The following is a 26,782-nucleotide window of genomic DNA, read 5'->3' as shown; positions in this document are numbered from 1 at the left end:
TCTTTCCTTCTACAGCCCAGCCCGCACCCTCCACTTCTCTGCCGCTAATCTCCTCACCGTTAGGCCTCGTTCTCGCCTGTCCCACCATCGACCCCCGGCCCACGTCATCCCCCTGGCCTGGAATGCCCTCCCTCCGCAAATCTGCCAAACTAGCTCTCTTCCTCCTTTCAAAGCCCTACTGAGAGCTCACCTCCTCCAGGAGGCCTTCCCACACTGAGCCCCCTCCTTCCTCTCCCCCTCCTCCCCCTCCCCATCTCCCCCGCCTTACCTCCTTCCCTTCCCCACAGCACCTGTATATATGTATATATGTTTGTATGTATTTATTACTCTATCTATTCATTTTACTTGTGCATATTTATTCTATTTTGTTAATATGTTTTGTTTTGTTGTCCGTCTTCCCCTTCTAGACTGCGAACCAGCTGTTGGGTAGGGACCATCTCTATATGTTGCCAACTTGTACTTCCCAAGTGCTTAGTATGGTGCTCGGCACACAGTAAGTGCTCAATAAATACGACTGAATGAATGAATGAATTAGAACTCATGACCTTCTGACTCTCAGGCCCATAGTCTATTTACCACGCCACACTGCTTCTCCGGGGGCTATTCCAGCCAAGGTCTTATCAAAATCCACTATTTAATTTGCGACATGGTAAAACAAGCATTTGCCAAATAGTTTTTACATGAGATCCAGTTGTTTAAATAACCAAATGGCTCCTGCTATGTTATCTGCCCAGGTGTCTGGTGACCAGCATGGGGAGTTTTTGAAGAAAAGTATAGCACCGGTCCAGGCAAAAATGATTCAGTTTGGTTACAGATAACTCCAAAGAATAAAATCTAAATTATTTGTTTTCGATTGGAAAATGCTCTACACTAAAACAACTTCTAACTACCTCAGAGTTTAAGTAGTCTTATGCAAGGGTAGCAGTGCCTTATGTTGCCAACTTGTACTTATGTTGCCAACTTGTACTTCCCAAGCGCTTAGTACAGTGCTCTGCACACAGTAAGCACTCAATAAATACGACTGAATGAATGAATGAATGACAGAACTTAAAACGTTATTTCAAAAGGCCAGGTTCTCTCTCCTCAGATCGTTATGGGCAATATACAACTCTATCAGTGACTATCTACGATGCAAATTTTACAATTTTCAAGAAAAACCACGAACAAATGACTGCTGTCCATATGTTTAAGTACAGAAAGATGAACTGTCACCAGAAATTAAAAGTGACCTGTCATATTTTTGGCTGATGTTGGAGAAAAATCACCAAACTTCTTTTTTTTTATTCTGTAAAAGTAATTTGGTTCATGCTGTCATTTTTCTTTCCTCTGATAGATTTTCTTTTTAAAAACAACAACAAGAACGAATCTCTGCCTTTCCAGATCCATTTCTCTCCAGATCCATATCTTTCCTGCAGTTCCTTAGTTTAGGAGGATTTTAGCCTCGCTCTACAGAATGCAGGAAAACTTCAAACTTCCTATTAACACACCTTTGGCCCATAAGCAGAGGTAATGACAGCTTTAGGGTCTGAAGATTCTTTCCTAATGGGAAAAGGAAAACCTGCACAATCAACTCTCTCAGGGTTGAATTCTAGTCAATCAGTCGATCAATCATATTTATTGAGCCCTTACTGTTTGCAGAGCACTGTACTAAGCTCTTGGGAGAGTACAACTGATCAATCACTCGATCGTATTTATTGAACACTTACTGTGTGCAGAATACTGTACCAACCGTTTGGGAAAGTACAATATAACGGAGTTGGCAGACACGTTCCCTGCCCCAAACGAGCTCTTCTTTTAGGAAAATTCTCAATGATTTCTGGAGTTTTCTCTGCTCTACAACTGCTCAGTTGAGTCTTCCACTTTTAACACCACCACATCATTTGAATTCCCAACTATGCATGTCATTCATTATATCGATCAGTCCATCACTGGTATTAATTGTGCACTTACTGGGTGCAGACTCCTGCGCTAAATACTTGGGAGAGCGTATTATTATAGAGTTGGTAGACGTGATCCCTGCCCACAAGGAGCTTGCAGTCTGGGGGGGAGAAAGGCATGGATTGCAGTATAAACATGGAAATAATTTACAGATAGGGGAAATAGCATTGCAGATTCTATTTTTCAAGTACATGCTTTCTCTAATCACAGGGAGATTTCCATGTTTTAACCTTTTCCCCTCCTATTTTCAAAAACTATATTATCCCTAGGAGGATGACACCAAGACCGGAAGATTAATAATAAATCCCACCTCCCTGAAATTACATATCCAGAATACTTCTGAGTATTCTGGAGAAGCAGCGTGGCTCAGTAGAAAGAGCCTGGGCTTTGGAGTCAGAGGTCATGGGTTCAAATCCCGGCTCTGCCAATTGTCAGCTGTGTGACTTTGGGCAAGTCACTTAACTTCTCTGTGCCTCATCTGTAAAATGGGGATTAAGACTGTGAGACCCACGTGGGACAACCTGATCACCTTGTAACCTCCCCAGCGCTTAGAACAGTGCTTTGCACATAGTAAGTGCTTAATAAATGCCATTATTATTATTATTATGAATATATACATATATTTAAAATACTTCAGAATATATACATATATATATATATATGCATGTGCGTGTGTATCAAGAGCAACTTTTAATTGATCTGGCAAAATACCAAATGTTGCAGGACAAAAGAATGACAGGTGGCAGTGCTGCCATGCTCCCATAGAAAATGAAGTGCTGCGCAAGAAGTTTTTGTGGCACTTGGGGACGGAAAATATGTCTTTGAGACTTCATCTCATTTGTATACCTGCTTCAGTCTTTCCACTAGCAAATTGCTGCTCATTAGAGCACTATTATTATTATCATTCTTATTTATGATCAATAATAATAACCAAATTAAGTCTGCCATACAAGGCAAACTATAACCATAACCTTTAAGAACTACTGAATTTTATAGGTTTGATTTGGGAAATCTGTTCAAGTCAGCCAGGGCTGTTAATCAGGTCCATTATAAATGTAAAGCACAATGTACTAGAAAATTTGGTTTACATATCCAGTTTCAGTCGTGGAATTCGTCTGCTTGGAAGTACAGTGTAACAGAACTTCTGGACATTTGTTTTTATCTTCCCCTGAGCCTTCCTCTCACCCAGGCTCGCAGAGTTTGGAAGCATTCAATTTTTCTTTTCAGGGTAAAAGGAATTTTCAAGGGATTGCTCCAATAAATATTGCTATAGCACGTCACTCCACCTTTGACCTGCCATGTTTGAATCCACCCTTCTATTTTTAAGGCCTCGACCTCACCGAAAAAAAGGGAAAAGATACAGTGGATCTTGCAGAAACACAAAGTAGATATTCCCTTTCACCACAAGAGGGAACTAAAGAACTCTAATCGCTTTCGTGGTCCATAAAACCCCCTTTAACAGCTATTTTATAGACATTCAATTACAACAAACCATAATGCATTAACACATTAAAATACACATATATCCCAACATATGCCAAAGCGAGCACTACCCACGCAGGCCTACCAGAATGGCATCCATATCCATATAAATAAATCTTCGTGCATTTTTTAATGTGTTGATATGATTTTCCCTTTCAACTCCCCCCTCCAACCCCCCAGCCTAGGGAAAAAAAAAAAACCCTACTCTTTGGAAGAAGATCCCTCCGGTATAGAAAGTAGAAAGAACTGTGATAAAATTACACAGGGACTGCTGGATATGTTATGAGAGAAGTGAAGGAAGGATTAGGGGGAACTAAAATTTATGTAGTTTAGGAACGTGAAGGCTCCGGGGAGGAATGATCTCATTCTATAAATACCTTCCAAAGGTAACAATATAAATGAATTAAGGGACTTCTCCAGTCTCTGAGGATGTTTCAGGAAGAAGCAATGGCCTGAAACTAAAGGAGGAAAAGTTAGGCTAGACATGAAGGATAAATGAATAAACGTAATTGGGCAGGAGGGAAGAACAGTAAAGGAGCTATATCCCAACTATCCCAAGTACAATAACTGTAGATATTCAAGAATTAAGTAGATATGAGTATACAGTATGTGAATGGATTAAAAGGTCAAGATTAGATAACTGTTTTTTTTTTTCTGAACACGGATATTCTATAGGCCTAACTATACCTGCAGATTCATTCATTCAATCGTATTTATTGAGCACTTACTGTGCACAGGGCACTGTACTAGATGTTCACCCGCAAATCTCTGACCACAAAGGGTAGTTCGGGAGGGGTTTCTATGACTGAGTTCTGGCAGGCTCAGGGGTCTGGAAAATCAGAGAAGCCCCCAGCTTTAAATAATAATAAAAATGTTATTTGTTAAGCACTTACTATGTGCCAGGCATTGTACTAAGCGCTGGGATGGATACAAGCAAATTAAATTGGACACAGCCCATGTCGTATTAGGGGCAAAGTGGAGAGCAAGGGCCTGGGAATCAGAACGTCAACAGATCTTAATCCCAGCTCCGCCACTTGTCTGCTGTGCCTTGGGCAAGTCATTTCACTTCCCTGGGCCTCAGTTACCTCATCTGTAAAATGGGGATTGAGACTGTGAGCCCCACGTGGGATCATTCATTCATTCATTCAATCGTATTTATTGAATACTTACTGCGTGCAGGGCACTGTACTAAGCGCTTGGGAAGTACAAGTTGGCAACATATAGAGATGGTCCCTACCCAACAACAGGCTCACAGTCTAGAAGGGGGAGACAGACAACAAAACAAAACAGGTGGACAGGTGTCAAGTCATCAGAATAAACAGAAGTAAAGCTAGATGCATATCATTAACAAAATAAATAGAACCCAATTTTCTTGTATCCACCCCAGCGTTTAATATAGTGCTTGGCACATAGTAAGTAAGCACTTAAATACCATGATGATGATGATGATGATGATTATTATTATTATTATTACTAGATGGTGAGCCCCACATCCGACAGGGATTGTGTTCAACCTAATTCACTTGTACTTGCCCCGGAGTTTAGAACAGCATTTGACACCTAATTGGCAATCTGCTACAAGTTAAAACTCCCGCATGCTGGGCAGCAGCGGCACAGAAGGCAGTTGAGGGCGGAGACTCGAGTTTACTGCGCGGAAGAAGGTGATGGTAAACCACTTCTGGATTTTTCCCAAGAAAACTAGATGGATCCACTACCAGAATGGTGGCAGATGGAGGTGGGGCGTTCTGGGAGAGATGTGGCCATGGAGTCGCCATGGGTCGGAGACAACTCGACAGCATAAGACAAGACAAGGACTTAATACCATGAAAAAAGATGCACTTTTCCCTTCTTGAGAGTGCCTAGACTCCATTTAGCTGGGAATAGTGATTTTTGCAGAGGAATGGAGAGGAGTTGGGATTGTCAGGATAGCTACAGCGGAGAGCCTGTGAGTGTTTGGGCTAGGGCTATAGAGTAGCACAGTAGCCACAGTAGCCCACTGGGCTACACAGTGCTAAAACTGAACACCATCATTTTATTAATTAGACCTGCTCCAAGTGCAAAATAAGTACTAACCTGTATTAATAATAATAATAATAATAATAATAATAATGGTATTTGTTAAGCACTTACTATGTGCCAAGCACTGTTCTAAGTGCTGGGGTAAATACAAAGTAATCGGGTTATCCCACCTGGGGCTCACAGTCTTAATCCCCATTTTCCAGATGAGGTCACTGAGACACAGAGAAGTGACTTTCCCAAGGTCACACAGCAGCCAAGTGGCGGAGCCGGGATTGGAACCTACGGCCTCTGACTCCCAAGTCCGGGCTCTTTCCACTAAGCCATACTTGGACCCCAGTACAATCAGTCTATTGAACTGAGCACTTACTGTGGGCACAGCCCGCGCTAAGCACTTGGGAGAGTCCAATATAGTAAAGTTATTAGACCTGAATTCTAACCCAGTTCTGCCACATGCCTGGTGTGTGACTTTGAGCATGCCATTTAACTTCTCTGGGCCTCAGTTACCTCATCTGTAAAATGGGGATTAAGTGTGTGAGCCCCATGGGGGACAGGGACTTTGTCCAACCTCATTTCTCTCCTCCAGTGCTTAGAACAGTGTTTGACACAAACTAAGCACTCAACAAATACCACAATCATTATTATTATTAGAGTTCGTACTGTTACTTTTAATTTACACAAAACCAAACACAACAGCATTCACATTTTCAATAGGCCTTTCTTAGTAACAATTGAAAAATGGGAGTCTATCAGAATGGTCAAGCTAGGCTTCCCAATTTTGCACGTTTTGGGAAAACCAGTAAGATTTGATGATGGTTCCATGTATCATGGAACAGGAGAAAGGTTCATTCCTAAAATACCTTGGTCCCAAAAGGCTCATCCACTGCCTGGTAGTTAAAGGAGAAAGGTAGTTAGGTTAGCCTGGGCGATCAGGTGAAATGCACTTCACAAGACTGAGCCTTCCATAGGTGGGCCATTACGTTTTGTAGCCACTGAAGCTGCTGATTGATTTAATGAGCATTAGCAAAATGTTCTTTATGTACACGGAAAGCAGCAGAACATCCTTTTTGGCACCAACAGTTCAGGTTCACGTGAATTTACATGAATATGTTGAATTCTCAATTAATTATAGGCAAATTTCAGGTTGCAACTGATCTAGACTTGGTAGACCCCCCTCATACAGTGTGTGCTGATTTACCCTGGCGAGAAATAAACTCCAACCTCGGTGTTTCATCCAATTGCTACAGGAAAATCAATTTCCTTCTAGCTCCTTGTTCCTGTCTTCTCTGGCCCTACCCTGCCCTTTCCTTGGTGACTTTTCTCCCCTCCTCTCCACATCCTGTGCTTCCTATGTAGTAATTCTAATCCCCCACCACTTACCCCTTGCTGATTTGCAGCCCACTTTGTCCACCTGGCCCAAAACCACAGAGAACCCACATGGGGTTCACAGTCTAAGCAGGAGGAAGAACAGGTATTGAATTTCCATTTGGCAGAAGAGGGGACTGAGGCACAGGGAAGTGAAGTGACTTACCCAAGATCACACTTTGCACATAGTAAGCGCTTAACAAATGCCATCATCATTATTATTATTATTACAGCAGACAAGTGAGGGAGATGGGATTAGAACTCAAGCCCTCTGACTCCCAGGCCTGTGCTCTTTCCACTAGGCCACACTGCTTCTTTAATGACTTTAACAAACAATAATAATAATAATGGTATTTGTTAAGCACTTACTATGTGCCAAGTACTGTTCTAAGCACTGGGGTAGACACAAGGTAATGAGGTTGTCCCACGTGGGGCTCACAGTCTTCGTCCAGCGCTTAGAACAGTGTTTTGCACATAGTAAAAGATTAACAAATGCCAATAATATTATTATTATTATTACCATATTACAGATGAGGTCACTGAAGCACAGAGAAGTGAAGTGATTTGTCCAAAGTCACACAGCTGACAAGTGGTGGAGCGGGGATTAGAACCCACGAACTCTGACTCCCAAGCCTGGACTCTTTCCAAGTGGAATGATGGCTAACATTATAAGTACATGAAACAATTTCATATTTGGATCCTACTTTGCAGCATGTAAATCTATGGAAAAACACAGAACACGAGGCAACCACGTTGTCGAGGAATATAAACCAACTGCATTGTGGGAATGTCTGAGCAAAAGACTTCCTGCAAAAGATGCGAACTTAAATGGAATATGTCAATTTCATGAATATATATTTCGGTTTTCAGAGGTGAAGGATTTTTTTTTTACTTTAGGGGAAAGCTAGCCTCCTTCTGTAATTCCTTAGCTTCCTCCTCTCTGTAAATAAATAGGGATCATGTCAAATAACTCCATTGTACTCTCCCCAAGTGCTCAGTATAGAGTTCTGCATAGAGCAGCTACTCAATAAATACTGCTTATTGATTATTATTCATAATAATAGTAATAATAATGATAATAATGACATTTGTTAAGCACTTACTATGTGCCAAGCACTGTTCTAAGCACTGGGGTAGATACGAGGTTATGAGGTTGGACGCAGTCCCTGTCCCACGTGGGGCTCATAGTCTTAATCCCCATTTTTCAGATGAGGTAACTGAGGCACCAGGAAGTGAAGTGACTTCCCCAAGGTCACCCATCAGACAAGTGCTGGGGGCAGGATTGGAACCCAGGTCCTTCGGGCTCCCAGGCCCATGCTCTATCCACTATGCCACGCTGCTTTTCAAGCAACCAATTAAGCAACTGAGGGGATGTACCTCTAGCTATTTTCAGCCTTAAGGAAATACATCTCCATGCTGCTATTTGATTTTTTTTTGGTCTACTCATCCCACCCCCGCCCGCTCCTTCTTCAAGCCCCTCTCCTTTAAACTTTGTCCCTGTCATTTCCCTTCCCAACCCAACTCCCACCAACTGCACCAGTCCCCCTAAACCCCAAACCCAAGTCCGCATGCAGTTTACAGTTTTTTTTCAGTTTGCCCTTTCTTTCCCACACATTTTCCTGTCTCTGCCACATGTTTCCCTTCCACCTGAGGACACTCAAGTTCTCCAAAATCATAAGGGGCAGAGAAGTACCAGAGCAAAGTAAGTGGAATCCTCTCCTTGTCCTCCCCCACAATCCAGACCCCTGCCCCCCGCCCCCCGCCATACCTTTGGGGTAAGGAAACTGCCCGGCAAAGACAAGCACAGGGTGGGTACTACAATTTGGTTTTCAAAGCGCTTAGAATCTCTAAGTACTAGTCCATGTCATTGCGGGGGGGGGGGGGGGGGGGGGGGGCGGGGAAGGGAGGCATAAGTAATAGAGAAGCAGTGTGGCTCAATGAAAAGAGCCCGGGCTTGGGAGTCAGAGGTCATAGGTTCTAATCTCGGCTCTGCCACATGTCTGCTGTGTGACCTTGGGAAAGTCACTTAACTTCTCTGAGCCTCAGTTCCTTCATCTGTAAACTGGGGATGAAGACTGTGAGCCCCACGTGGGACAACCTGATCACTTTGTATCCTCCCCAGTGCTTAGAACAGTGCTTTGCACATAGTAAGTGCTTAACAAATGCCATTATTATTATTATTATTACTAATGATAATAATTAAGGTATTTGTTCAGCACTGACTATGTACAAGGCACTGTATTAAGCGCCGTGGTGAATCCAAGCAAATCGGGTTGGACCCAGTGCCCTGTCTCGCATGGGGCTCACGGTCTCAATCTCCAGTTTACAGATGAGGTCACTGAGGCCCAGAGAAGTGAAGTGACGAGTCCAAGGCCACACAGCAGACAAGAGGCAGAGCCGGGATTAGAACCCAGGACCTTCTGACTCCCAGATCCGTGCTCTATCCGCTGGGCATGCATACATAATGAAAAGGCATTGGTAGACGAGTGGGAGTGATGGTGGTGAAGAGGGAAAAGCAGGGAGTAACACAAGTTCAAAGGAGGGAGGGAAGAGTGCAGACAGGGAAAATTTTTAAAAATGTTTACTGGTTGACGTGTATGACGGTGGACTGAGATAAGGAGAATTCTTCATGCTAGCCAGCAACTTTCATTCATTCATTCATTGAATCATATTTACTAAGCACTAACTGTGTGCAGAGAACTGAACTAAGCGCTTGGCAGGTACAACATAACACATCTGGTCGACCCGTTCCCTGCCCACAACGAGCTTACAGTCTTGAGACAAGCATTCTGCTCAACATGGAACTCTTCTAGGTAACATCAATGAAATGATTGAAAGCTTCTATTATTGCTATTTAATATTTAGTTAGCATTTTACAATCACAAACCACTTATCCCCATTAGTTACTTCTCAGAATCTCCACTACCCTTAAACTGTACGCATTAGACAACAGACATTGGTGGCTAATAATAATAATAATAATGGCATTTGTTAAGCGCTTACTATGTACAAAGCACTGTTCTAGGCGCTGGGGGGATACAAGGTGATCAGGTTGTCCCGCGCGGGGCTCACAGTCATCATCCCCATTTTACAGTTGAGGTAACTGGGGCTCTGAGAAGTTAAGTGACTTGACCACACAGCAGACATGTAGCGGAACCGGGATTTGAACCCACGACCTCTGACTCCAAAGCCCGTGTTCTTTCCACTGAGCCACTTACTAAGCGCTTACTATGTGCATCACACTGTTCTAAGCGCTGGGGAGGATACAAGGCTAAAAGGTTTCATCAGAGTCCCACAGCAAATCAGCAGAACCAGCAGCCTCTGACCTCTCTAACCTTCTGCTTAAACCAAGAGCCTCTAAGTTGCCTATAAATAATCATTCCTGATCTGTAATTTTTTTTTGTTTTCGAAAGTATTTTTACACGGCATAGTGGATAGAGCATGGGCCTGAGAGTCAGAAGGTCATGGGTTCTGAGCCCAGCTCCTCCATTTATCTGCTGTGTGACCTTGGGCAAGTCACTTCACTTTTCTGGGCCACAGTTCCCTGATCTGGAAAATGGGGATTGAGACCGTGAGCCCCATGTGGGACAGGGACTGTGTCCAACCTGACTTGTTTGTAATAGTAATAATAATAATTATGGTATTTGTTAAGCACTTACTAATAATAATAATGATGGCATTTGTTAAGCGCTTACTATGTGCATAGCACTGTTCTAAGCACTGGGGAGGATACAAGGTGATCAGGTTGCCCCACGTGGGGCTCACAGTCTTAATCCCCATTTTACCAATGAGGGAACTGAGGCACAGAGAAGTTGTGACTTGCCCAAAGTCACACAGCTGACAAGTGGCTAAACCGGGATTAGAACCCATGACCTCTGATTCCCAAGCCTGTGCTCTTTCCACTGAGCCACGCTGCTTCTCACTAAGTGCCAAACACTGTTCTAAGTGCTGGGGTAGATATACGGTAAGCAAGTTGTCCCACGTGGGGCTCACAGTCTTAATCCCCATTTTACAGATGAGGAAACTGAGGCCCAGAAAACTTAAGTGGCTTGCCCAAGGCCAAACAGCAGAATCCCAGTGAAGCCGGGATTAGAACCCATGACCTCTGACTCCCAAGCCCGGGCTCTTTCCACTAAGCCACGCTGCTTCTCACCCCAGCGTTTAGTACAGTGCCTGACACATAGTAAGTGCTTAACAAATACTACTATTATTACCAATGATCTCATCTGCTCACACAGCATCCTCAATGGTAGGATAGATAGTACCAATTCCCATTTGACTGATGAAGAAACTGAGGCTTGTCTAAGAAAATTCCACAAGTTCTAAGTAGAGCCAGATCTAGAGACCGAGTTTCTTGACTTTCACGCCCGGGGCCTTTCCCTTAGGCCGAACTGCCTCCCTCAGAAGCAGCCCCATCATCATACCCTAAGCAAGGGACAAAGAACTGACGTTCCAATTTCAATAAAATCAGCAAGTAGTTCCGGCTTAAATGGGAAAAGAAACGGAGTAACTAGTTGGTAGAACATTTAAGACAACTCAACTAGACCCTAGGTGGAAGGTTAATGTTTGAAAACACACAAACTGCCCAACTGCACTAGACTAAAGAATGAAAAATGGGCAATTCAAAGACAGATAACTGTTACCGGTTTGTTTGGTTTTTTTTACTCTTCACCAAATGTGTATAATCCTCGGTAATCATTTGTTCAAGTTATATAAATTACCGTCAACTTTGAAATACAGTTTGTCATCTACATTTGTGATTTACACCAAGCTACACAAGAGACATGATGATTTAAATCTATTAAGACATTTATCTTTATAAAGGGGCCACTAGGATTCTAAGAGATGGTTTGCTTGCCCTCATAACAGTTTATTAAATTTGGAGTTCTTAATTTCTCCTGGTGAACTGAAACTGGACCAAGCCGTCACCAAAACCTGCTGGTCTCAGCTCCGCAACATTGCCAAGATCCGCCCTTTCCTCTCCATCCATACCACTACCCTGCTCATTCAAGCTCTCATCCTATCCCGTCTGGACTACTGCATCAGCCTTCTCTCTGATCTCCCATCCTCGTATCTCTCCCCACTTCAATCCATACTTCATGCTGCTGCCCGGATTATCTTTGTCCAGAAACGCTCTGGGCATATTATTCCCCTCCTCAAAAATCTCCAGTGGCTACCAATCAATCTGCGTATCAGGCAGAAACTTCTCACCCTGGGCTTCAAGGCTGTCCATCACCTCGCCCCCTCCTACCTCACCTCCCTTCTCTCCTTCTACAGCCCACCCCGCACCCTCTGCTCCTATGCTGCTAATCTCCTGACTGTACCTCGTTCTCGCCTGTCCCGCCATCGACCCCCGGCTCACGTCATCCCCCGGGACTGGAATGCCCTCCCTCTGCCCATCCGCCAAGCTAGCTCTCTTCCTCCCTTCAAGGCCCTACTGTGAGCTCACCTCCTCCAGGAGGCCTTCCCAGACTGAGCCCCTTCCTTCCTCTCCCCCTCGTCCCCCTCTCCATCCCCCCCCATCTTACCTCCTTCCCTTCCCCACAGCACCTGTATATATGTATATATGTTTGTACATATTTATTACTCTATTTATTTATTTATGTATTTTACTTGTACATGTCTATTCTATTTATTTTATTTTGTTAGTATGTTTGGTTTTGTTCTCTGTCTCCCCCTTTTAGACTGTGAGCCCACTGTTGGGTAAGGACTGTCTCTATATGTTGCCAACATGTACTTCCCAAGCGCATAGTACAGTGCTCTGCACACAGTAAGCGCTCAATAAATACGATTGATGATGATGATGATGGTCTCACCTGATGCTGATGGCCAAAACTCTTTTGGAAGGCCACTGTACTAATCAAATTATACATGACTCCAGAACTAATACTCAACTTTCAGTTCCAGAAGGCAGAATCAAGCTCAAATATTCATGGCCACAAACATCTTCTTTAAATGTACATACATAATTTCACAGAGAGGACAAGAATTACATGCAATCATTAAAGCAAAGTATACCTACTAACAAGACGAAGACATGATATCTGGTGTTCAAAAGGAAATAAAGCATCTGAAACTACAGAACGCCCTGAATTTTTCAGACTCCCTCTACCGCAATTAAAAAGAAAAATAAAGCCTGGCTTAAAATGAAATGGAGAATTCCAAATATGTTACAGTTCCAGACAAAGTATATTCCCCTACAGTTTATACATTTAAAGTTCACAGGAGGAAAATGCTCACTGTACATAGCTGCCTTAATTAGTTTGAGCCATAAGAATGCCGCTGTCAAGTATTGCTCGAGGCATCCTCATATGCATTCCAGCACACTGAAATGATGAATGCATCCTCAAAAGTTAAAGAATTTACTTCTTTTTCCAGGAGGATCATGGCCAAATTGTAAATGATCATAGAATCACGTCTCAAATCCATGAAGCTCTTACTTACACTGAGCCTCAAATACGCATTTTAGAAAGGAATCGAGTCCTTTAAAAATGAAAAAGTAATGAAATTCCACATCTTTTGGAAATAAGTAATGCAGAGGAGATAAATTTCCTAAAGCAATTTAGAAGTAGCCTCAATCCATCAATCAATTAACAGTACATAGAGAGCGTCTACTCTTGGAAACTTTTGGAAAAGTGTTCAGTAGAACTCAAAGATCCAATCCCCTACCCTCCTGGAGTTTACAATCTTATACCTCCCATATCCTGACAACCACTCCCAAAATCTAATCAGGACTTGGCTTGTTTTCATTTAGCCTGTTCACAAGTTTGGTGAAAATATTCCAACTTTGATAAAGTAGACTCCATGAGAGCCACTTCCAGCTTCCTGCGCTTTTAATAATAATAATTCTGGTATTTGTTAAAGTGCTTACTGTGTGCCAGGCACTTTACTAAGCATTGGGGTGGATACAAGCAAATCATGTTGGACAAAATCCCTGTCCTACGTGGGGCTCACAGTCTCAATCCCCATTTTCCAAAGGAGGAAACTGAGGCCCAGAGAAGGGACGTGACTTGCCCAAGGTCATATGACAGACAAGTGGCAGAGCCGGGATTAGAACCCATGACATTCTGGCTCTCAAGTGTAGTGCTCTATCCTCTATACCAGGCTGCTTCTTTTAACATGGTACGCTATTTGTGCATTTAGTGCTGTGTTTTCTGTTTTCTTCCCCATTTTTAGTATTGCCTCCGCTCAAGTCTGGAAATCTCAATTTGCCATTTTGCCACCAAAAAGTTTCCTTTCCAGATGGTGGGCCTGTGCTCTTGAGGGTGTCTCAGCCGAGCCCAAAATGCAGTTCTCTGGCCACTGCCTGCGCTTGCAGAGTTGGGGAAGAGCTATGGTTAGGAGGTAATGTGCTCTCATTTTTATGCATAGTTCAGTCTGTAACCAAGTTTTACTCTTCTTAATATGCACCTGGACGAGTTTCTACATTCTTCTAAATCATTCTGTCTTTTTCACAATTGCCTGACCGGACTGGGTAACATGGCTACTGTCTCTCTGTTCTGAGGTGAATGTTGCCGTTTTGGGGTTTTTTGGTTGGTACTTTTTTTTTCATTTGTTTACATCCCCATCCACCTCCCATGGCCTACCCTTCATTCATTCATTCATTCAATTGCATTTATGGAGCACTTACTGTGTGCAGAGCACTGTACTAAGCCCTTGAGAGAGTGTTGGGAAAGGGCAGCAATGGAGAAACAAGTTTTTAAAAAGCATCTGGGGCAGTTTCAGAGAAACAATATATGGTGGGGGGTTGTGTGGGGTTGGGGGGGATGAGCCATGATAGGGACAGAAGTTTCAAGGAGGGCAGAGAGAGTGGGGCAGGTGAAAGAGGGAGAAGAAAAGGATTGGGTGAGTAAAGAAAAAAAAGAGGAAGAAATTAACCATTTCCTTGGATGCCAGAAGGCAGAGACAAGGAAGTCGTCCTTATGCTACCCAGTAATAGGAAATGAATGCCCCCATTTCTGTTGTGAAAGCATCCAGTTTCCACTCTGTGTTCAGGCTTTTGATCTATGCATTGCTTCTAAACACATGGTCTAAGTCTAAACCCACTGGTAATTGCCCCATCTTGAGCAATCTGAACTTTTAAATGCCTCAATTTCCCTAACTGAGAAACATGTTAAGAATTTGGATTAAAGACAATATGGAACATGAGAAGCCATCAAATACGTGAGCAGAATTATATGAAACACATATTATCAACGGTAGCTAGACTCTGTCACATTTTACATTAGTAATTTAATACCATTACTCCCCAAAGATCAATCGAAGTTGTTCTCCAATCCATATTATATTATGTAAATCAATACATAGGTTCACACCCTATACTTCAATGTACAAAGTGTAACCTACAATTCCAAACACTTCAAATGTCGTTCACCATTTCCTATAAAACAGATTACTTTCTTAATTCTTAAAAGATTACACATTCAATATATGCAAAAAACATCCGAGCACCCAAGACATTGATATGAAAAACTGAAAAGAAAGATGGAGAGAAAAAATGATGGCTAAAGGAAGGTGAATCAGAAGGATTAGGTGATAAAATGTAGGTAACCAAATACTATTTTTAAAGACAATGAAATCTCGGGTACAATGGGGAACAAACAGATGGAATAAATGTTAGTTATAGCAAATTGGGGAATTGTGAATTCAGGGGAAAATAAGAACAACTCAATGGAAATATGTTGCTCTCTCGGTTTCTTTCCCTGCAAAGCCTCACTTACCCTGAGAGGTGGTTCTGTGAGGAATTTCTCTACAGGTAATGACTTGGGAAAGATGCTTGGTGAGCTCTGAAATCCCAGATCATCACTTTTTGTGGCTCCCAGTTCCTAAGCTATCCTCTCAGAGTCGCACTTGGATTGTTTCCAGTACCCTACCAGTCTCAACTACATGAGGGAGGGTCAAGAAGAGGCCTACCCGTTCCATTCCTAGTTTGGGCAATGGCTAGAAGGTGGCAGGCAATCTGCTACAAGTCAAACTCCCCAGTGCTGGGCAGCAGTGGCATGGGAGAGAATCAAGGGCGGAAATTCAAGTTTACCACGCGGAAGGAGGCGATGGTAAAATACTTCCGGATTTTTACCATGAAAACCCAGTGGATATACTACCAGAACGATTGCAGATGGAGGTGGGGCATTCTGGGGGATATGTGTCTATGTTGTCGCTACAGGTCGGAGACAACTCGACGGCGTAAGACAAGAAAAGCTCCTAAGCAGCTCAGTGGCTGCTGGAAGTCCTAGAAGAGTAGAGGCTTTGGGCCCTCCATCCTAGAAAACTCTCCTAGCTTTTTGAGCCACCACTTATATGCAGAAAGACCAATATGCTGCTTCCCTGCTCCCATGTAGGGATTAGAGTTTCCAGGAGACATTAGCTCCAGAAGCACTAAATTGTCCAGGGCGATAAGGCCCAGAACGAAACGAATTCTGGTTGCTCTTAGAATGATAATCCAGAGAAAGAGATAATGTCCACTCTGTGCAAAAGAGATAAAAGGCAAAAAGACCCCAAACTTGGGCGGCATGGAAGCCACGGAGATGACACTCACCCTCATCCTGAAAATCTGAAATAAATGATGCATCTGACATTAATGAATGGCCATGGGTCCCACTTTGGTTATCATCAGAGCTGTCTGGTCCTTGATAATTTTCAGCTTGGTCACCTCCTAAAAGGAAAACAGGAGAAAAAAAAATCAGAAGAGATGAATTCATACTCTAAACATTATCTAGAAGCATTTCTACAAACTTCTTCTGGACAAAAGAAGGCCACTCTTTACTTGATACTTATGTTCACAACCTAGGAACACAAGAACTCAGGAAAGAATTACTCAGGAAACCATTTCCTAGGGCCTGATTCCAGAAACTAGTCAGAGATTAGTCACGATAGTTATGACGTAACTAGACTGCAAGCTCGTTGAGGGCAGGGAATGTGTCTGTTAATTGTCGTACTCTCCCAAGCTCTTAGTAAAGTGCTTTGCACACAGTAAGCACTCAATAAATATGACTGAATGTATGGATGAGGTTACTGGCTAGGTCCATGAAACAAATTTTCTGGGTTTCAGTCCCATTCCAAGCTTTAACTTTGGTTTATGATTTTCAACAAGCAGCATGGAGCTGCATGGCCTAGTGGACAGAGCACGGGCTAGGAGTCAGAAGGACCTGGGTTCTAAGCCCAGCTCTGCCACTTGTCTGCTGTGTGACCTTGAGCAAGTCACTTAATTTCTCTGTGCCTCAGCTACCTCATCCATAAAATGGAAATTAAGACTGTGGGCTCCATGTGGGATGTGGACTGCATTCAAACCGATTAGCTTGTATCTAACCCAGAGCTCTGAACCCGTTATTGGGTAGGGACCATCTCTATTAATGGCCGACTTGTACTTCCCAAGCGCTTAGTCCAGTGCTCTGCACACAGTAAGCGCTCAATAAATACGATTGAATGAATGAATGAACCGTACCTGCCACATAATAAATGCTTAACAAATACCATAAAAAATGTATGTCAATAATAATGATAATAATAATAATGATAGTTGTGGTATTTGCAAGGCACCTTACTAAGCATTGGGGTTGATACAGTACATGCGGATTAAACATAGTCTCTGTCCCACATGGGGCTCCCAAGCTAAGCAGGAGGGGAACAGGTATTTAATCTCCATTTTACAGATGAGCAAACTGAGGCACAGAGAAGTGAGGAGACTTGCCCAAGGTTACACAGCAAGGAAGGAGCAGATCTGGGATTGGACGTGATCTGGGATCTGACATGTAGTGTTGAGATTTGCAATATTATCAGGTTCTTGTGGGGGTGCTTTTAAATTCAATTATTTATTCATTCATTCATTCAATTGTATTTATTGAGCGCTTACTGTGTGCAGAGCACTGTACTAAGCACTTGGGAAGTACAAGTTAGCAACATATAGAGACGGTCCCTACCCAACAGTGGTAATCATTAACACCTAATGATTATATAATGATGGTAATTGTTAAGCACTTACTATGTGCAAAGCACTGTTCTAAGCGCTGGGGAGGATACAAGGTGATCAGATTGTCCCACACGGGGCTCATAGTCTTAATCCCCATTTTACAGATGAGGTAACTGAGGCACAGAGAAGTTAAGTGACTTGCCCACAGTCAGCTGACAAGCGGCAAAGCCGGGATTAGAACCCAGGTCCTTCTGAATCACAAGCCTGTGCCCTTTCCTCTGAGCCCCACTGCTTCAATCAAGCTGATTATGTCCTGCCAAAGTGGAAGGGCTGTAACAGCACCTCCAAAGGTTCAGAAGGAAGATTTTGGCATGTTCTGACACCGGAAGAGTGGGTTCCGCATTTCAAAGTCTCTCAAAAGCGCTAGATGTATAGAGAGGCTGCTGATAACAGGAAAGAGGCAGGTGTTCAACTGATTTACTCTCCAGCAAACATAGAAAATGGATTTTCAAGAAACCAAATATGATCTGAAATACAAACCAGAACACGGCCTAGTGGACAAAGCACAGGCCTGGGGGTCAAAAGGACCTAAATTCTAATCCCAGCTCTGCCGTTTGTCTGCTGTATGACCTTGGGCAAGTCACTTCATTTCCTTCCTCTGTAAAATGGGGATTAAGACTGTGAGCTCCATGTGGGACATGGGCCGTGTATCATGTATTAGCTTGTATTTACTCCAGCGCTTAGTGGAGTGTCTGGCACATAGGAAACGCTTAACAAACGCCATAAAAAACAAATTCCAAACTCCAATGCTCACCAGCAAACAAAGTCCGGGTGGGGGAGGTTTGGCTTCATTTTTAAGCACTATTCCCTGTCAAAGTGGTACAAGGAAGGGGGTGGGAAATTAGATACCCCTTTTTCGGCAGTTGAAATGATAAACCCAGAATTGTGCTCTGTGGTAAAAAGCAGGCCAAAGTTGAACAGAACTGAAATTTGGAAGGCTACAGAATCCTAGGAATGATAGTGTTTACTTCTGAGGCCAAAGGTCGAAAATAAAGTTCTCATAGACGAAGCCGTTTCTGGGCATAACCCGCAGAAATACTCTCCTCATTCATTCAATATTATTTATTGAGCACTGAATGTGTGCAAAGCACTGCACTAAGTGCTTGGTCACCAATCTACTGAATAATACTAATTAGAAACTCAAAAGCAGAAGACAAAATTACAAGAGCATAAATAGCCCATAACTAAAGTTGAAACACCACTATGCAGTCTTCATTCTGACTAAAAATGTTCCTAAACACTGGCCAGAGATGGAATGTGCATGAAAGGACATTACGAACACAACCCAGAGTGAGCACACTGGCCTACTCTGCTATAAAAAAAAATTGCTTTTAACCAAATCGAGACCCATTTTTAACCACAGAAATTAAACACTATACGTAAAATAATGTACTGACAACGTTTGTTATCTCTTTTCCAAAAGACAGAAGTTTAGCAGAATTTGTTTAGCGTGAGTAAATAAAATATGGCTTTTACAGAATGAAATCTGAGGGAGCTGGGGGATGGTTTCAGCTGAAATATGACGGATCTCTACAATTGACCAATTTATTAAACAACAAAAACCCGATTTTACCTAAGAACCTGCTAAGCTCCCTAACATTGACAATGAAGACACGTCCATGCCTGGATCTCATTTAATCTATCACGGGTATTTATTGACCACTTAATGTGCACAAAGCCCTGCATGGCAAGTGGCGTGGCGTATTCATTCATTCATTCATTCAATTGCATTTATTGAGTGCTTACTGTGTGCAGAGCACTGTACTAAGCGCTTGGGAAGTACAAGTTGGCAACATAAACAGACAGTCCCTACCCAACAACGGGCTCACAGTCTAGAAGGGGGAGACAGACAACAAAACAAAACACGTAGACAGGTGAGAAGAATGAGGAAGAGGAGGAGAAAGAGAAGGAGAGGAGGAAGAGGGGACAGAGGAAGAGGAGAGAGAGGAAGAGGAAAAGGAGAAAGAGGAGAAGGGGAAAGAGGAGGAAGAGTGGAAAATAGGAGGAGAGAAGGAGGGAGAGGAAGAGGAAAAGGAGAAAGAGGAGAAGAAGGGGAAAGGGGACAGAGGAGGAAGAGTGGAAAGAGGAGGAGGAGGAGAGGAGGGAGAGGGAAAAGAGGAGGAAGGGAGGAAGAGAAGGAGGAAAGAGAGGAGGGAGAGGACAAGAAGGAAGGAAGAGGAGGAAGGGAACAAGGAGGAAGAGGCAGAAGAGGAAAAAGAGGAGGAGGGGATGAAGGACTTAGTCCAGTGCTCTACACACAGTAAGCGCTCAATAAATACAATTGAATGAATGCAAGGAGATCGGGTCCCCGCTGGAAGTGTTTAGTACAGTGCTAAGCGCTTAGTCCAGTGCTCTGCACACAGTAAACAATAAATAGAGCATGGGCCTGGGAGTCAGAAGAATCTGGGTTAATTTATTAATTAATCATGGCATTTGTTAAGCGCTTACTATATGCAAAGCACTGTTCTAAGTGCTGGGGAGGATACAAGGTAAGTGGGTTGTTCCACATGGGGCTCACAGTCTTCATCCCCATTTTACAGATGAGGTAACTGAGGCACAGAGAAGTTAAGTGACTTGCCCAAAATCACACAGCTGACAAGTGGCGGAGCCGACATTAGAACCCATGACCTCTGACTCCCAAGCCTGTGCTCTTTCCACTAAGCCACGCTGCTTCTCTAACCCAGCTGGTTAGCTGTGTTCTAACCCAGCTCCACCACCTATCTGCTTTGTGACCTTGGGAGAGTAATTTCACTTCTCTGGGCCTCGGTTACCTCATCTGTAAAATGGGGATTGAGAGTGTGAGCCCCAGGTGGGACAGGGACTCTGTCCAACCTGATTAACTTGTATCTACACCACCGCTTAGAAGCAGGCTGGCCTAGTGGCAAGAGCCTGGGCTTGGGAGCCAGAGGTCATGGGTTCCAATCCTGGCTCCACCACTTATCTACTGTGTGACCTTGGGCAAATCACTTCACTTCTCTGTGTCTCAGTGACCGCTGGTGTAAAATAGGGATTGAGACTATGAGCCCCATATCAGAAAAGCACTGTGTCAAACCTGATTACCTTGTATCTACCCCAGTGCTTAGAAGAGAGCTTGGCATAAAGTGCTTAACAACTACCATAATAATTATTATTATTATTATTAATTTTATTATTAATAAGAGTGCTTGGCAAATGGTAAGTGCTTAACAAGTACCATAATTATTACTAATTATGAGAGTACACTATAACTGAGTGGACAGACATATTTCTGCCATCTACACACTCACTCCTTTAGCAAACTCATTCTCTCCCCACGGCTTTGACTATCACCTCTATGCGGAAGACACCCAAATCTCTATCTCCTCCACCGTTCTCTCTCCCTCCCTCCATGCTTGCATATCCTCCTGCCTTCAGGACATCTCTACTTGGATGTCCTGCCACCTAAAACTCAACATGTCCAAGACAGAGCTCCTTATCTTCCCTCCCACACCCTGTCCTCATCCTGACTTTCCCGTCACTGTGGATGGCCCAACCATCCTTCCCATCTCACAAGCCCACAACCTTGGCATCATCCTTGACACCGCTCTCTCATTCAATCCACGCATACAATTCATCACCCAAACCTGCCAGTCCCCCCTTCATAATATCGCCAAGATCTACCCTTTCCTCTCCATCCAAACTTTTACCACGTTAGTACAATCACTCATCCTATCCCGACTGGATTACTGCATCAGCCTCCTTTCTGATCTCCCAACCTCCTGTCTCTCCCCACTTCAGTCTATACTAAACTCTGCTGCCTGGACTATCTTTCTACAGAAACGTTCTGGGCATGTGACCCCCCCTCCCCAAAAGCGGTTGCCTATCAACCTCCTATCAAGCAAAACCTTCTCACTATTGGCTTCAATGCTCTCCATCACCTGGCCTCCCTCTTACCTCACCTCCCTTCTCTCCTTCTGCAGCCCAGCCCACACACTCCACTCCTTACTACAGTGCTCTGCACACAGTAAGCGCTCAATAAATATGACTGATTGATTAAATGAATGCATGAATGAATAAATAAATTTCCTGAGCTTACAGCCTAAAGGGGGAGACAGATGTTAAAATACATTCTGGATCTATACAGAAGTGCTGTGGGGCTGAGGGTGGGGTGAATGGAAGGTACCAATCCAAGTGCCAAGGCAAACCAGAAGTGAGAGGGACTAGAGGAAAGTAGGCTAAGTTGGTGAAGGCGTCTCGAAGGAGTTGTGGTTTTAATTCCTTCTCTCCTTCTCCAGCCCAGCTCGCACCCTCCCTTCCTCTGCTGCCGCTAACCTCCTCACTGGGCCTTGTTCTTGCCTGTCCTGCCATTGATCCTTGACCCACGTCCTACCTCCGCCCTGTTCCTCACATCCGTCAAACTAGATCTCTTTCCCCCTCCGAAGCCCTACTGAGAGCTCACCTCCTCCAGGAAGCCTTCCCAGACTGAGCGTCCCTCTTCCTCGGCTCCTCCTCCCCTCCCCATCACCCCAACTCCCTCCCTCTGCTCTACCACCTTCCCCGCCCCATAGTACTTGTGTATATTTGTACATATTTATTATTTTATTTATTTTATTGATGTGTATAGATCTATAATTCTATTGATCTACTTTGATGCTATTGATGCCTGTCTATTCGTTTTGTTGTGTTGTCTGTCTCCCCCTTCTTGACTGTGAGCCCGCTGTTGGGTAGGGATTGTCTCTATATTTTGCTGAATCGTTTTTTAATAACAACGATGGCATTTATTAAGTGCTTACTATGTGCAAAGCACTGTTCTAAGCACTGGGGAGTTTACAAGGTTATCAGGTTGTCCCACAGGGGGCTCACAGTCTTAATCCCCATTTTACAGATGAGTGAACTGAGGCATAGAGAAATTAAGTGACTTGCCCAAAGTCACACGGCTGACAATTGGCAGAGCTGGGATTTGAACCCTTGACCTCTGACTCCAAAGCCCGTGCTCTTTCCACAAGCCACGCTGTTTTTTCATTTTTTCCAAGCACTTAGTACAGTGCTCTGCACACAGTAAGCACTCAATAAATATGACTGAATGAATGAATGACTGAATTAGCCTTTAAAGAAGTGGATATGAAGTCGAAGGGAGTTCCCGACTGGAGGCAGGACACAGGCAGGAGCTCGGCGGCCGGGATGAGACTGAAGTAGAGTGAATAGGTTGGTGTTAGAGGAGTAAAGTGAATGTGCTGCATTTTAAGAGAAGAGCAGCGAGGTAAGAAAGGAGGAAAGTGTAAGGAACATGTGCGTGTAGTAAGGAACAAGAAGCAGCGTGGCTCAGTGGAAAGGGCCCGGGCTTTGGAGTCAGAGGTCATGGGTTCAAATCCCGGGTCAGCTGTGTGACTTTGGGCAAGTCACCTAACATCTCTGGGCCTCAGTTCCCTCATCTGTAAAACGGGAATGAAAACTGTGAACCCCACATGGGACAACCTCATTACCTTGTATCTACCCCAGCGCTTTGAACAGTGTTCGACACATAGTAACTGCTTAACAAATTCCATCATTATTATACAGAGGTAGCATGGTGTAGTGGATAGAGCAGGAGCCTGGGAGTCAAAAGGTCATGAGTTCTAATCCCGGCTCCACCACTTGTCTGCTGTCTGACCTTGGACAAGTCACTTCACTTCTCTGGGCCTCAGGAACCTCATCTGTAAAACAGGGATTGAGACTGTGAGCCCCATGTGGGACGGGGACTGTGTCCAACCTGATTTGCTTATATCCACTCCAGTGATTAATATAGTGCCTAGAGGGTAGTAAGCACTTAATAAATACCACAATTATCATTATCATAAGCGCTTGGATCGATGAAGTAGCAGTTTAGATGGAGAGGAAAACATGGAATCGAGAGATGTTGTAAAGGTACAACCAACAGGATTTGGTGACATTGAATACGTCAGTTGAATGAGAGACGATTTGAGGATAATGCTGAGATTATGGGCTCGTGAAATAGGGAGAACGATGGTGTTGTCTACAGTGATGGGAAAGTCAGGGGCAGACAGGGTTTAGGTGGGAAGATGAGTTCTGTTTTGGACGTGTTGAATTTGAGGTGCTCGCATGGCAACCAAGTGGAAATGTCCTGAAGGGCGGAGGAAATACACAGCTGCAGAGATGGAGAGAGATGAGGGCTGGAGATGTTGATTTGAGAATCATCTGCATAGAGGGGATAATTGAGGCCATGGGAGCGAATTCATTCATTCATTCAATAGTATTTATTAAGCGCTTACTGTGTGCAGAGCACTGTACTACGCGCTTGGGAAGTACAAGTTGGTGAATGAGTCCTCCAAGGGGAAAGGGGGTAGATGGAGAACAGAAGGGGAACCTGAACTGAGCCTGAAGGGACTCCTATCATTAGAGGGTGAGAGGCAGAGACCGCAAAAAAGATTGAGAATGTGTGGCTAGGACTTCTCTGGGCCTCAGTGACCTCATCTTGTAAAATGGGGATTGAGACTGTGAGCCTCTTGAGGGTCAGGGACTGTGTCAACCCAATTTGCTTGTTTCCACCCCAGCGCCTAGTATGGTGCCTGCACACAGTAAGCGCTAAACAAATACCACAATTATTATTATTAGATAGGAGGAGAACCAGGAGAGGACAATGTCAGTGAAACCAAGTTTAGATAAGCACTTAGTACAGTGCTCTGCACACAGTAAGCGCTCAATAAATACAATTGAATGAGTATGGTTTCCCAGAGAACGGGATGGTCCACAGTGTGGAAGGCAGCTGAGAGGGTGACGGAGGACTGAGTTGGAGAAGAGGCTGTTGGGAGCTAGCAAGAAAGAAATCACTGGTGATCTTTGAGAGGACGATTTCTGTGGAGAAAAAGGGGCGGAAGCCAGATTGGAGTGGGGTCAAGGAGAGAACTGGAGGAGATGAAAGGGGAGGCAGTGGGTATAATAATAATAATAATATTTGTTAAGTGCTTACTATGTGCCAAGCACTGTTCTAAACACTGGGGTAGACACAACGTACTCAGGTTGTCCCATATGGGGCTCACAATTTTAATCCCCATCTTACAAATGAGGTAACAGGCACAGAGAAGTGAAATGGCTTCCCCAAGGTACCACAGCAGACAAGTGGCGGAGGCAGAATTAGAACCCACATTCATACATTCATTCATTCAGTCGTATTTATTGAGCGCTTACTGTGTGCAGAGCACTGTACTAAGCGCTTGGGAAGTACAAGCTGGCAACAAATAGAGATGGTCCCTACCCAACAATGGGCTCACAGTTTAGAAGGGACACAGACACAGACGCCACAAACTCTGACTCCCAAGCCCATGCTCTTTCCACTAGGTCACACTGTAGACAACTCATCCAAAGAGTTTTCAGATGAATGGTAGAATGGAAAAAATATCTGATTGGTTTTGACACTCATTCCATTCACCTCAGAAAAATCAACTTATTCCATTGGAATGCTTGTGGTTTCAGAGGGGTAGGTATCCCAAAGTGGATAGTTACACCACCAACCCCAAAAATTATCCCACATTTTGGTAGAGAAGCCGCATGGCTCAGTAGAAAAGAGCATGGGCTTTGGAGTCAGAGGTCATGGGTTCAAATCCCCACTCCGCCACTTGTCAGCTGCGTGGCTTTGGGCAACTCACTTCACTTCTCCGGGCCTCAGTTACCTCATCTGTAAAATGGGGATTAAGACTGTAAGCCCCATGTGGGACAGCCTGATCACCTTGTATCCGGCCCAGCGCTTAAAACAGTGCTTTGCACATAGTAAGCGCTTAACAAATACCAAAATTTTATTTTATTTAGATAACATCAACTCAACCGGAGATAGGACGCAGTCTGAATGAATGTTCAAACTGGCTGAAGGAATATTTTAAAAGTAAATTAGTGCAGCACACAGTAAGCACTCAATAAATACAACTGAATGAATGATTGAAAGAAGATTGGACTGGAAAACAGAAAAGAGTTCTAATCCAAATTCTGTCACTTTCACCTGCTGCATGACCTTGAGTAAGTCATTTAAGCCACTCTACTAATCAGTTTCTTCAGCGGCAAAAAGGGAAAAGGGGTAAAAAGGGGTTCTCTTTACCTCCAGAACCGTGAGGTCTGAGACAAGGGACCGTGACTGATTTATTTACCTTAAACCTACCTCAGCAGACTGCAGAAATAGCAGCAGTAGCCTAAGGCACAGACTCAAACTTCCTCTTATGTCATTCAAACTCAAGAGGAGTAGTTAATAAATAATAGTAATAATGACAGCATTTGTTAAGCACTTACTACATGTCAAGCACTGTTCTAAGCCCTGGGGTAGATACAAGGTAATTCATTCATTCATTCAATCATATTCATTGAGTGCTGACTGTGTGCAGAGCACTGTACTAAGGGCTTGGGAAGTACAAGTTGGCAACATATAGAGACAGTCCCTACCCAACAGCGGGCTCACAGTCTAGAAGGGGAAGACAGACAACAAAACAAAACATATTAACAAAATAAAATAAATAGAGTAATAAATACGTACAAACATATATACGGGTGCTGTGGGGAGGGGAAGGAGGTAAGGCAGGGGGCAGGGGGAGGAGAGGGAGAGGAAGGAGGGGGCTCAGTCCAGAAAGGCCTCCTGGAGGAGGTGAGCTCTCAGTAGGGCTTTGAAGGGAGGAAGAGAGCTAGCTTGGCAGATGTGCGGAGGGAGGGCATTCCGGGCCAGGGGGATGACGTGGGCCGGGGGTTGACGGCGGGACAGGCGAGAACGAGGCACAGTGAGGAGGTTAGCGGCAGAGGAGCAGAGGGTGTGGGCTGGGCTGGAGAAGGAGAGAAGGGAGGTGAGGTAGGAGGGGGCGAGAGGATGGACAGCCTTGAAGCTGAGGATGAGTTTTTGCCTGATGCGTAGGTTGATTGGTAGCCACTGGAGGTTTTTGAGGAGGGGAGTAACATGCCCAGAGAGTTTTTGCACAAGGACGATCCGGGCAGCGGCGTGAAGTATGGATTGAAGTGGGGAGAGACAGGAGGATGGGAGATCGGAGAGGAGGCTGATGCAGTAATCCAGTTGGGATAGGAAGATAG

The 26,782-nt window shown here is 44.0% G+C and overlaps 1 protein-coding gene across 1 annotated transcript in view; it reads right to left on the bottom strand.

The window, feature by feature from the left end:
* Positions 1-26,782, bottom strand: part of SKAP1 (src kinase associated phosphoprotein 1) — a 413,802-nt gene that overhangs the window by 308,749 nt on the left and 78,271 nt on the right. The window contains exon 4 of the mRNA XM_038754037.1: positions 16,337-16,453. Within this exon, the coding sequence (XP_038609965.1) occupies positions 16,337-16,453 (117 nt within the window). The remainder of the gene's footprint in view (positions 1-16,336; positions 16,454-26,782) is intronic.

This window comes from Tachyglossus aculeatus, chromosome 11 (assembly GCF_015852505.1).
Source record: "Tachyglossus aculeatus isolate mTacAcu1 chromosome 11, mTacAcu1.pri, whole genome shotgun sequence".
NCBI classification, from domain to species: Eukaryota; Metazoa; Chordata; class Mammalia; order Monotremata; family Tachyglossidae; genus Tachyglossus; species Tachyglossus aculeatus.
This window is presented reverse-complemented; position numbering and strand designations above follow the sequence as displayed.